The sequence below is a fragment of the Cebus imitator genome, unplaced genomic scaffold, assembly GCF_001604975.1.
Source record: "Cebus imitator isolate Cc_AM_T3 unplaced genomic scaffold, Cebus_imitator-1.0 Scaffold18, whole genome shotgun sequence".
In the NCBI taxonomy this organism is placed as follows: domain Eukaryota; kingdom Metazoa; phylum Chordata; class Mammalia; order Primates; family Cebidae; genus Cebus; species Cebus imitator.
The window spans coordinates 10,172,664-10,184,214 of record NW_016107333.1 but is presented as its reverse complement, the minus strand read 5'-3'; the positions used below and the strand labels follow the sequence as shown (position 1 = coordinate 10,184,214).

General features: G+C 49.5%; 1 protein-coding gene and 1 pseudogene across 7 annotated transcripts in view; both read left to right on the top strand.

The window, feature by feature from the left end:
* HM13 (histocompatibility minor 13) overlaps positions 1–11,551 on the top strand; it is a 54,150-nt gene that overhangs the window by 28,217 nt on the left and 14,382 nt on the right. For all 6 annotated transcript variants that reach the window (XR_001820729.2, XR_001820728.2, XM_017515021.2 and 3 more), the window contains 5 exons: positions 468–556; positions 4,284–4,369; positions 4,462–4,587; positions 5,356–5,413; positions 10,577–10,660. Coding sequence is in view for 4 of the 6 variants with exons in the window: in XM_017515021.2 (XP_017370510.1) it covers positions 468–556; positions 4,284–4,369; positions 4,462–4,587; positions 5,356–5,413; positions 10,577–10,660 (443 nt within the window). In the remaining 2 variants the exon portion in view is untranslated. The remainder of the gene's footprint in view (positions 1–467; positions 557–4,283; positions 4,370–4,461; positions 4,588–5,355; positions 5,414–10,576; positions 10,661–11,551) is intronic.
* Positions 2,175–4,277, top strand: LOC108293551 (annotated as a pseudogene). Its single transcript, XR_005197722.1, has one exon. The product of XR_005197722.1 is annotated as a malignant T-cell-amplified sequence 1-like (transcript).

Here is an 11,551-nt window from a genome sequence, read left to right as displayed (position 1 = left end):
CAGGATGGTCTCGATCTCTTGACCTCGTGATCCACCCGCCTCGGCCTCCCAAAGTGCTGGGATTACAGGCTTGAGCCACCGCGCCCGGCACAAATATGCTTCTTGACAGGGGACTCATAGGTGGCATGTGGGCCAGACTCCTCTGCTCTCCCAAAAATGGTATTTTGCCTGAAAGTCTATCTACTTCTGCTTTGCATTTCTTTGATGTTAACAAAAAGGCGGTACAGAAATCACTAGGAGTGCAAAGACCTAGGTTTGAGTCTCAGCTGAGTTATAGGCCCCCTGTGTGACTCTGGGCAAGTACTTACCTTTTGAGAACCTGGGTTTCCACATCTGTAGAGTGGAAACAATAACACCTGTCTCTCAGGACAGCTTCAAGGGTGCCAGCTATAAATGGGGTAGGGGAGTGTTAAGGTTGACTACCCATGGGGGCTCTGTTTGCCAACTTGCTTTGTCTTTCCTTCCAGCCCCTTCATGAATAAGTTTTTTCCAGCCAGCTTTCCAAATCGACAGTACCAGCTGCTCTTCACACAGGGTTCTGGGGAAAACAAGGAAGGTCAGTGCTGCCCACCTTTCCGTAGTGTGCCTTGGGTGTCTTCCTCTGCCATTCCCTTTGTCTCTCCATTACTGGGGATCTCCAATAGAGCAAGTGATGGAAGAAGTGGGCTCTGAAATCTCATGTCCTGGATTCACATCCCAACTCTGCTGCTGCCTAGACGTGGGACCCTGGGTGAATGCCTTATTACCTCTCTGAGCATTGGGTGTTTTTGTTGGGTTTTTTTTCCCCCATCTGTAAAATGAAAGTGTTAATCTAGTACCTCCTTTACGGTCGGTCACGTTGTAAAGATGGCAAGTCAATGATAAGTGGAAATCATTCAGCACGCTGCTTGGCTCATAGCACTCAGTAAAACTTGGCCTTTGTGACTATTTTATTTGTGTGTATTTTTAGTGTGATCACTGCCTCACCTAAGGTTTGAAAAGGGGGTTCCACAGCTCTTTTTCAAAAATAAAAACTGGCCAGACACAGTGTCTCATGCCTATAATCACAGGACTTTGGGAGGCCAAGACAGGAGGATCACTTGTGACCCGGAATTTGAGACCAGCCTGGGCAACATAGTAAGACCTCATCTCTACAAAAAAATTAATTTAAAAAAAAAAATGCAAACTGTGGGGAATTGTGGAGATCTGGGATTTGCAGATTAATTAGGGTATGGATTCAAATGCTGTAACAAGATTATTAGTAGTTTGACCAAAGAGCAGGTATTTCTTTTTTTTTTTTTTTTTTTTTTTTGATTTTTATTTTATTATTTATTTTTATTTATTTTTTTGAGTCTGAGTCTTGCTCTGCCACCCAGGGTGGAGTGCAGTGGCACGATCTTAGCTCACTACCACCTCAGCCAACTAAGTAGTTGGGATTACAGGGGTGTGCCACCACACCCAGCTAATTTTTTTGTATTTTTAGTAGAGATAGGGTTTTGCTATGTTGGCCAGGCTGGTTTCAAACTCCTGACCTCAAGTGATCCACCCACCTCACCACCTCAGCCTCCCAAAGCGCTGAGATTACAGGCATGAGCCACCCCACCCAGCAGGTATTTCTCTTGTGTAAAATACTAAGCCTGTGGAATATAGCACTCTTGCTTACTGGTGCCTACCACCTTCTGCTGTGTCCCTAACAGCAATTTTATGATTGCTTTGTGCACCTCTGAGGAACCTCTGTCAAATAAACTTTTTTTTTTTTTTTTTTTTAAGGATAAGCTTGGGCTGGGTGAGGTGGCTCACACCTGTAATCTCAGCACTTTGGGAGATTGAAGCAGGCAGATGACTTGAGGTTAGGGGTTCGAGACCAGCCCCTGGCCATTGTAGGGAAACCCGGTCTCTACTAAAAATACAAAAAAATTAGCCAGGGTGGTGCGTGCCTACAATCCCAGCTACTCGGGAGGCTGAGGCAGGAGAATCGCTTGAACCTGGGAAGGTGGAGGTTACAGTAAGCCGAGATGGCGCCACTGCACTCCAACCTGGGCAACAGAGTGAGACCCTGTCTCAAAAACAAAACAAAAAATACTAAGGTTGGCCAGACACGGTGGTTCACTCCTGTAATCCCAACACTTTGAGAGGCTGACGCAGGAGGGTCACTTCAGCCCTGGAGTTCAAGGCTGCAGTAAGACACGGTCACAACACTGCACTCCAGCCTAGGCAACAGAGCAAGAGCCTGTCTAAAAAAATAAATAAATAAAATAGTAAAACAGCCAAGCTTGTACCACAGAGTCTTCAAGGTCCCAGGCCCTATCTATCTCATGCTCCGCCATATCCAGTGCTGGCCCTCGGATCAGAATGGTGTCATCACTCCACTGTCCACCCAGAGAGAAGGCGAGACATCCATATCCCCGATCCATTTAGCTATGAGAAGCTGGAAAATGGCTGTGAGTCGGCCTCTTGTCCGGTTAGAACTAACTCAGGTTGCGCACCTCCAGTCTCCTCTTCCGGCAGGAAGAAAGCATTCCTATCACTTCCTGCTTCTCAAGCCCTACTGTTTCAGCGATCCTCATTGGAGGAATCAGCAGTCGAAAGAAGAGCAGGCCAAGCACTCTCGTGACGTGGCTTTCAGAGAGCGGAAGTTGTCATATTTCACCGAGCCGTAAAGCGCGCTGGCTGTGTCATCTTCCGGTTAGCGACAACGGCTCTGACCGTCCGACAGTCCGCGTGGCGCCCGCACCGGCCTTCCTGCGGCGGACTCTGCCGGAGCCTTCCAGATTCCGTTTGTTTCCCTGTTGTCGCACGCTGCACCCTGGATCATGTTCAAGAAGTTTGATGAAAAGGAAAGTGTGTCCAACTGCATCCAGTTGAAAACGTCAGTTATTAAGGGCATTAAGAGCCAACTGATAGAGCAATTTCCAGGTATTGAACCATGGCTTAATCAAATCATGCCTAAGAAAGATCCTGTCAAAATAGTCCGATGCCACGAACATACAGAAATCCTTACCGTAAGTGGGGAATTATTGTTTTTTAGACAAAGAAAGGGGCCTTTTTGTCCAACTCTAAGGTTGCTTCACAAATACCCTTTTATCCTGCCACACCAGCAGGTTGATAAAGGAGCTATCAAATTTGTACTCAGCGGAGCAAATATTATGTGTCCAGGTTTAACTTCTCCTGGAGCTAAGCTGTACCCTGCTGCAGTAGATACGATTGTTGCAGTCACAGCGGAAGGAAAACAGCATGCTCTGTGTGTTGGGGTCTTGAGAAAGTCAACAAAGGAATTGGCATTGAAAACATTCATTATTTAAATGATGGGCTGTGGCACATGAAGACATATAAATGAGCCTCAGAAGGAATGCGTTTGGGGGACTAAATGTGGATATTGATTGTGCTGTATGTGTGTTTGTGTCTGTGTGTAACAGCGTGAAAACACTGCCTCTGTGGTTATACTAAATAAGTTTAACAGATACTTTAAAGAAAACAAATCAGGGTGCTGTTACCACAGAGGAAAAAACAAATTAGGGGACAAGCAGCAAGCAGTCGGCTACACTCTGGAATCTGAAAGCAGCGGCTGGACCCTGTGACTCTCAAGCTCCACAGCCTCTCTTGTCCTCTTTTTAGGAAGCTTGGAAGCAAACAAGAATATTCTAACATCAGGATGTTTACCACAAGGCCCCCCACAAAAGCAGCCTTGGGGACTCCCGCCTTTCCTTAAGACCTGCATCTCTTAGCTTCTTCATTGTCTGCTAATGAACTAAGGCTGCCGCTAACCTTCTTCATCCCTTTGGTGGCAAAGTAGAAAGATTCCAGAATTAACTCAGACTCTCTTTTAGACCTGGGCTCAGTGGCAGTTGACACTAACTGAGTACCCGCTATGTGCCAGGCACTGTGCTGAATGCATTGTAAGGACTTTCTTATTCCCCACAGGAGCCCTAAGAGGGGGTGCTATTATCCCCTCTTTACAGACAAACCGAAGCTCAGAGAGGGAACTGCCTCCCTCAGGGTCACCCAGCTACAAGTGACAAAGCCTGTGCTTCTAACACCAAAGACCACTTCCCACTGACCCTGTGCCAGGCTTGAATTCTCTCTGGGCCTCCGTTCCCTCCTCTAGGAAATTGGAGGGCTTGGGGTAGCTCCAGTGAGCTCTCCCCTTCCTGAAATTCCTACCAATGTGCGGCAGCCAAGGCTTAGCCCCCCAGCCTGTGAACCCCTGACAGTGCCCACAGCCATGCCCTCCTCCATCCAGGGGCTGACAGGTGGGAGGGGCAGCCCCACCCTGGGGAGTGGACTTACCCAGCCTCTCTGCTCAGAAATCGTCAATTATGAATTTGACACCAAGGACCTGGTATGCCTGGGCCTGAGCAGCATCGTTGGCGTCTGGTACCTGCTGAGGAAGGTGAGTAGCCAGGGCCTGGGCAGAAGGGGAGGATGGGGTTGACAGGGCAGGGTGGGGCACAGCAAGCCGGTCTCATTCCCCATTTTCCACAGCACTGGATTGCCAACAACCTTTTTGGCCTGGCCTTCTCCCTTAATGGAGTAGAGCTCCTGCACCTCAACAATGTCAGCACTGGCTGCATCCTGCTGGGCGGACTCTTCATCTATGATGTCTTCTGGGTGAGTCAGGCAGGGATGCCAACGATGTCTAGCTCCAGGGCTGTCTCACCTTCCTACTACCCTGCCTGTCTGGCCCAAGTGCCAGTCATCTGATGGAGAGCAGCTGTTTGGGGCTGAAGGTCCAGACCCCAGAGTCCTCTCTGGGTCCACCTGTGAAATGGAGCCAGAGAGAACAGATTCCACCTCTTTCTGGGAGCACGCTCCATCCACCTGTTTGTCTTCCTTGCTAGCAGCTCCCTCAGCAAGGGAGTTGAGACTCAGAGAAGTTCAGGTAGGGGTGGAAGAATGTTGATGAATGGGCCCAGAAAGGGCATTGACCTGGGAAGACAGAGACCAGCTGTGCTCAGCTGCACACCAGCCCTGGCCTGTGATGCCTCTCACATTCACTCTGAGAGGCATCACGGAGGGACTGAGGTCAGCCTAACTCAGGCACTGTTTCCCTGGCCCCAGGCAGCCTCTTGCCCTCTTGAGTGGGTGGCGCTGGGGGACTTTATCACTTGAGAGGAACAGAACCATGAACAAACACAGCCTGCCTGGCTTGGGCCATCAGAGGTTCTTTCTATACTCCCTCAAAATTCCCCTCTTTGTTTCCCAGAACCAGTATCAGTGGCTACCTCACCCCAACTTCAGATCTGCACTGGAGCCCCTCCCAGCTCTCTGCCCCACTCCCACTAGGTCTTAGGCAGCAGCACATCTAGAAGCCCAGGGACAGCCATTCTTTCCCCCCAGCCCCTCACTTCCCTTCAAACTACTCTTCTCTCCTTCTAGGTATTTGGCACCAATGTGATGGTGACAGTGGCCAAGTCCTTCGAGGCACCAATAAAATGTAAGTGACTGCCTCACCACAGGGAACCCCTTCTCCCACCCTCACCGGGCCTTGCCCTCACAGTTCCTGTTTCAGTCAGTGCATCTCCCTATCTCTTTCCCATGTACCTCTTCCTCCTGTGGCTCTCCAGCCTGGTTTCCCTTTCCTCATTGATTCATCTGGCTGCGTTCATCCTTCTCAGGCCTGGCCTCTGGCCACTTTGTCGTGGTGCACATGATGTGAAATGAGCCAAAATGGGAGCAGGCATGGAGAGGAAGTGTTTAACCCAGCCTGGGGGTTGCGGGGTGCATGCAGAGGCTTTCCGGGAGAGGAAACCTCTAACCCGAGACCTGTAGCACCCCTCACTGGGATCCCCTCAGAGTGTCTGTGCTGTCTATTCCGTGCCTCTCAAACTGCCTTGGTTTTGTTCTTCAGTGTATCCATTGTTTATAAGTAATAGAAAATCCACTGATAGATTGAGCATCTCTAATCCGAAAATCTGAAATCGAAAATGCTCCAGGACCCAAAACTTTTTGAGCACGGACATGACACCACAAGTGGAAAATTCCACACATAAGGACTTAACATGAACTGTGTTTCATTCAGAAAATTATTTTTAATTATTGTAAAACTCTTTAGGAGGCTGAGGCAGGAGGATCACTTGACACCAGCAGTTCAGGACCAGCCTGGGTAACAGCAAGACCCTGTTCCTACAAAAAATTTAAAATATTAGCTAGGCATGGTGACACACACCTGTAGTCCTAGCTACTTGGGAGGCTGAGGCAAGAGGATCACTTGAGTCTGGGAGTTTCAGGCCAAAGTGAGCTATGATCATGTCCATTTAAACTTGGGTTCTGTCCCCAAAATATTTCATTATGTATATGCAAATATTCCAGAATTCAAAAAAGGTCTGAAACATTTCTGGTTGAACCATTTCAAATATGGGTTACTCAACCCGTATAACTCTTTAAATACGGGGGAAATTTTGTCATCTTACACTACAGCAAGCCCGGGGTAGAAGGCTCACAGTGGCTTAATGGCACTCTCTTCACAAAGAGTCAAGGTTACATCAGTGCTCCCACCTCAGCATTCTCAGCATGTCCACCGCCCCCCTTAGGTCATCCCTTCATGGTCCCAAGACGGCTGCCACAGTTCCTAGCACTGACTCCTCACATAGCCGTGTCCAGAAAAATAAAAGGGAAATTATGTCTCAGGGAGAGATGGTTTTTCCCAAATCTCCCGTGCAGCCTCCCTCATACTTTGTTGGCCAAAACTGGGTTACAGGCCCAAGTCTAAACCATTCATCAGTGATGGGATAGGAAAGCATGATTGGCTTAGAGTTTAAGCTTTAGACTAGCGGAGAATCACCTGCTGGGATTACAAGGCTCAAAGAGGGGAACAGAATCCATCAGGCATTCTAGCAAGGAAGCGAGGAAGATGCTGCGGGGGACAGGCAGCAGCAAGTGCGTGACGTGGAAGCACTGGCTCGTGGCGACAGGCAGTCATGGGGGGAGATTTGGGGAGATTCCACTCAGGGAATCAAGAAATAACTGTCTTTCTTTTTTTTTTTTTTTTTTTTTTTTTTTTTTGGGATGGAGTTTCGCTCTTGTTACCCAGGCTGGAGTGCAATGGCGCGATCTCGGTTCACTGCAACCTCCGCCTCCCGGGTTCAGGCAATTCTCCTGCCCCAGCCTCCTGAGTTGCTGGGATTACAGGCATGCGCCACCATGCCCAGCTAATTTTTTGTATTTTTAGTAGAGACGGGGTTTCACTGTTTTGACCAGGATGGTCTCGATCTCTTGACCTCGTGATCCACCCGCCTCGGCCTCCCAAAGTGCTGGGATTACAGGCTTGAGCCACCGCGCCCAGCCTGAAATAGCTGTCTTTCTTGTGATTCATTCCACCACTGCAGACAGGCTTGCTCCCTGCATTGGGGAGAGCTTCATGGCCACAAACAGCTCCTAAATTCTGTGGTGCCAGCTTAGTGACCCCAGAGGAAAACCGGTTTCTCCCGGAATAAACCTACAAGTCCTGGCCTGGCCCATGAGCCAGACACTCACACTGGAGAGACAGAGGATCGTGATGGACAGGCCAGGGACACTGCCCACTCCAGTGCTTGGGGGCAGAGTATTAGAATTGGCAGCCCCCCAGAACGAAGTGTGCAAAGGGAGGGCAGTTCTCCAGAGCCAGGGAACAGATGCTGAGCCAGCCGGAGCAACAGCTATTCCCCACATGCCTTGATGGATGAGCCCAGGGGTGCGGAAGCCCAGACAACCCAGCCAGTGTGTTAGGAAAATCTTTTCTGAGTCATGAAGGATGAATACACATTTCCCAAGCATGCGGGGGCAATATGGCATTTGAAAGATAGTGTACAGCTTCAGCAAAGGGCTGCAAGCAGGAAGGTGCATGGAGAGTCCTGGGAGCAGAGAATCAAGGAGTGGGTGTAGCTGAGTGCAGTGGAAAGAGGTGGGCAGAGGCCAGATTTGGGAAGCCAACGATTCCACTGCAGGGAGCTTGGACAGTGCCCCGCAGGCCATTGGAAGGCTCGGAGCAGGGAACTGGTACTGTCATATTTGGTTTCTGATATGTAGGGTCTGGTTTTCTGGGCTAGAGAGGAGACCCACTGCCTTCTTCTGCTATGACTAGAGCTCAGTGGTAGAAAGGCAGAACAGTGAAGTGCGCATATGCTGAAGTCAGTCTGCTGGGACTTGAATCTCAGCTCTGCCACTTGCTGACTGCACGGCCTTGGGGAGGAGACTTGTCCTCTCTGAACCCTGGTTTCTAGAACTGTAAAATGGAGACAGTAGTCTCTGCCACATCGAATTGAATGGTACCAGGATTGAGAGAAGAAATCTGTTAATCACTGTGCATTGTGCATTAAAGGCAGGAAGAGGCAGGCAGGGCAAGGGTACCTATCCATGTATTAGAGAACCACAAGCTTTACCCAGAACCCCTGTGCACCTCTGTGTACATATTATCAGCCAGATGGAGGTTGCAGTGAGCCAAGATCGCACCACTGCACTCCAGCCTTGGTGACAGAGTGAGACTCCATCTAAAAATATATATATATTTATATATATATGATAAAAATTTTTTTAATGGCTGGCGTGGTGGCTCACGCCTGTAATCCCAGCAGGCGTGGATTTGTACACACTGTTTGCTACCCCATAGTAGCAGTTGGGAGGCCGAAGCAGGCAGATCACAAGGTCCGGTGATTGAGATCATTCTGGGCAACACAGTGAAACCCCATCTCTACTAAATATACAAAAAAATTAGCCAAGTGTGGTGGCAGGCACCTGTAATCCCAGCTACTGGGGAGGCTGAGGCAGGAGAATCACTTGAACTTGAGAGGTAGAGGCTGCAGTGAGCCGAGATCACACTACTGCACTCTAGCCTGGGTGACAGAGCAAGACTCTATCTCAAAAAAATTTTTTTAAATATTATTGGCCAGAGCTGACCCCCTACCTACCTGCAAGAGAAGTAAGGAATTCAAGGAACAAGATTTTCCTGATTGGCTTAGTCTTGCACCACGCTTGACCTGTCACCTGGAAAGGCTGCCTCACTCAAAACAAGGACTGGGTTAGTAAAGAAGGCCCGGAGTGGCAGTTAACAGTGTGTACAAATCATCTGATTTCACTACCACCCTGAGGGGTCGGTCCCGTTGTCCCCCCGTTTCACAGGTGACAAAACTTCAGCAGATAAGTAAGCTGTGCAGAGCACAGAGCTAGGCCTCCAACCTGCAGGTCCGACGCCAAAGCCCACTTGTGACTGCTCTTCTGATGAAGTCCAGTTATAGCCTTTTGCTATAACTAGACACAGGGAGGCGTTTCTCCCTAATCTGCTGTATTTATCCAAACAAGCCGTCCAGCAAGATTTCTTAGTGAGGGTTTTTTTTTTTGTTTGTTTGTTTTTTTTGAGATAGAATCTCACTCTGTCCCCCACGCTGGAGTACAGTGGTGTGATATCGGCTCACTGCAATCTCCACCTCCCGGGTTCAAGCAATTCTCCTGCCTCAGCCTCCTGAGTAGCTGGGATTACAGGTGCGCACCACCATGCCCAGCTAATTTTTGTATTTTTTAGTAGAGATGGCGTTTCACCATGTTGGTCAGGCTGGTCTCAAACTCCTGACCTCTACCCTCCTCAGCCTCCCAAAGTGCTGGGATTATAGGCATGAGCCACCACGCCCAGCAGAGTCAGGAATTTTAAGAAAGGAATCTGCAGGTATGTGGCCTTTTCTCCTTCAGCAAATACAGAAGGTGTTTATAGCCCAGGCTCACCCTGCGTCAGAACAACGGCCACCATCTGTCCATACCTCTGTTACAGTGAGATGCGAAGCCTTTTAGATATCGGCACTGTGTGGCTCTTTTCTTTTATACACTGGGCTTTAGGGTAAATCCCATTTAACCAAAGGCTTCTGTAGCTATAAAAAGGCATTGAAATAGGCCGGGCGCGGTGGCTCACGCCTGTAATCCCAGCACTTTGGGAGGCCGAGGCGGGTGGATCACGAGGTCAAGAGATCAAGACCATCCTGGTCAACATAGCGAAAACCCGTCTCTACTAAAAATACAAAAAATCAGCTGGGCATGGTGGCGCATGCCTGTAATCCCAGCTACTCAGGAGGCTGAGGCAGGAGAATTGCCTGAACCCAGGAGGCGGAGGTTGCAGTGAGCCGAGATCGCGCCATTGCACTCCAGCCTGGGCAACAAGAGCGAAACTCCGTCTCAAAAAAAAAAAAAAAAGGCATTGAAATTAATGTGGTTATTTGGTTATAGCTCAGTAAAGGCATTAAACCTTCACCCTAGATGACCCCAGATTCCTCCCCACTCTAACCAGCTGTGACTCCAGATCGAGGCATTGCCCTGCATCCTCTTACCTCCTCATCCCCCACCTCCTACCCAGAAACATAAATGTGTGAGTTTCATACAACAAGAATGGGGAGTTAGAAGTCAAAGTAAGCTGGGAATACAAAAATGGGGCGGGTGCCTGTAGTCCTAGCTGCTCAGAAGGCAGGAGAATCGCTTGAGCCTGGGAGGCAGAGGTTGCAGTGGGCAGAGATGAGGCCCTTGCACTCCCAATTGCAGTCCTCATTGCGCTAGGCAATAGAGCAAGACCCTGTCTCAAAAATCAATAAATAAAGTAAGCTGGGCTCCAGCTGATTCCTCACATCCGTGCCTCCCCCTACAGTGGTGTTTCCTCAGGATCTGCTGGAGAAAGGCCTCGAAGCGGACAACTTTGCCATGCTGGGACTTGGAGATATTGTGATTCCAGGTGAGCCTGCTGGGGTGGGGGCCATGTGCAAGGGGTGGAGAGGGTATTCCCTGGAGCAGGGGGGTTACCGCTAAACAGACAGGCTTACCAGCTGAGAAATGAGGCTGGATCAGGCCAGGGTTTGGTGAAGGGTTCCACCTTAACATGCATTTATGGAGTGCCAGTCAGGTGCCATGCCCCAGGCTAGGCTCTGGTCAGGCATCAGTGAACAAGACTGTCCTCGCAGATCCTCTGGTCTAGGTGAACAGATGTTACTCAGGAACTACAAAAGTAAAAGTCTAATGACAGAGGTACACTCTGAAAAAGCACATTTCATGACAGTCTTAATGGACTGGACCCCTCTCACACATACCGACACATACACATACGCCTTCCCCAGCGTCTGCAAGCATCACAGGTGTACCAGAATTGCCATAGCCACGTGGCTCCTCCCTGTGCTGAGACGTCTCCAGGGAGAACACACACATGGGCTCCTGTGTCTGCACTCTGGGCAGAGGAGCGTGTGCCTGCACACCTGCTTGTCTGCAGAAGCTGGCCTTTGAGCCCCTTGATCTACATGTGGATTCTAGCGAGTGTGTCTGTGGGTATGGACACAGGGACCCCGTCCACAGTCCAAGCAGGAAAGCATGTCCCGCGTACCCACAGCCTGTCCTCACTTTGGGACAGGAGCAGCTCAAACTACCAGCCAAGAAAGAGACTAAGGGTAAAGCTGAGCAGCCACTCGGAAGGCAGCTGAAGTGGCTGAGGCTTGGGTGCTCTGTGTCTGCTCATCTGGGCCCAGTAGTAGGGGCAGTGAACCCTAGGAACATGCTTGTCTTCCTAGTCTCAGAGTCAGACAGTTAGAAACTTGCTTAAAAGAAGAAGCTGTTTGTTTTTTTTTTTTTTTTTTTT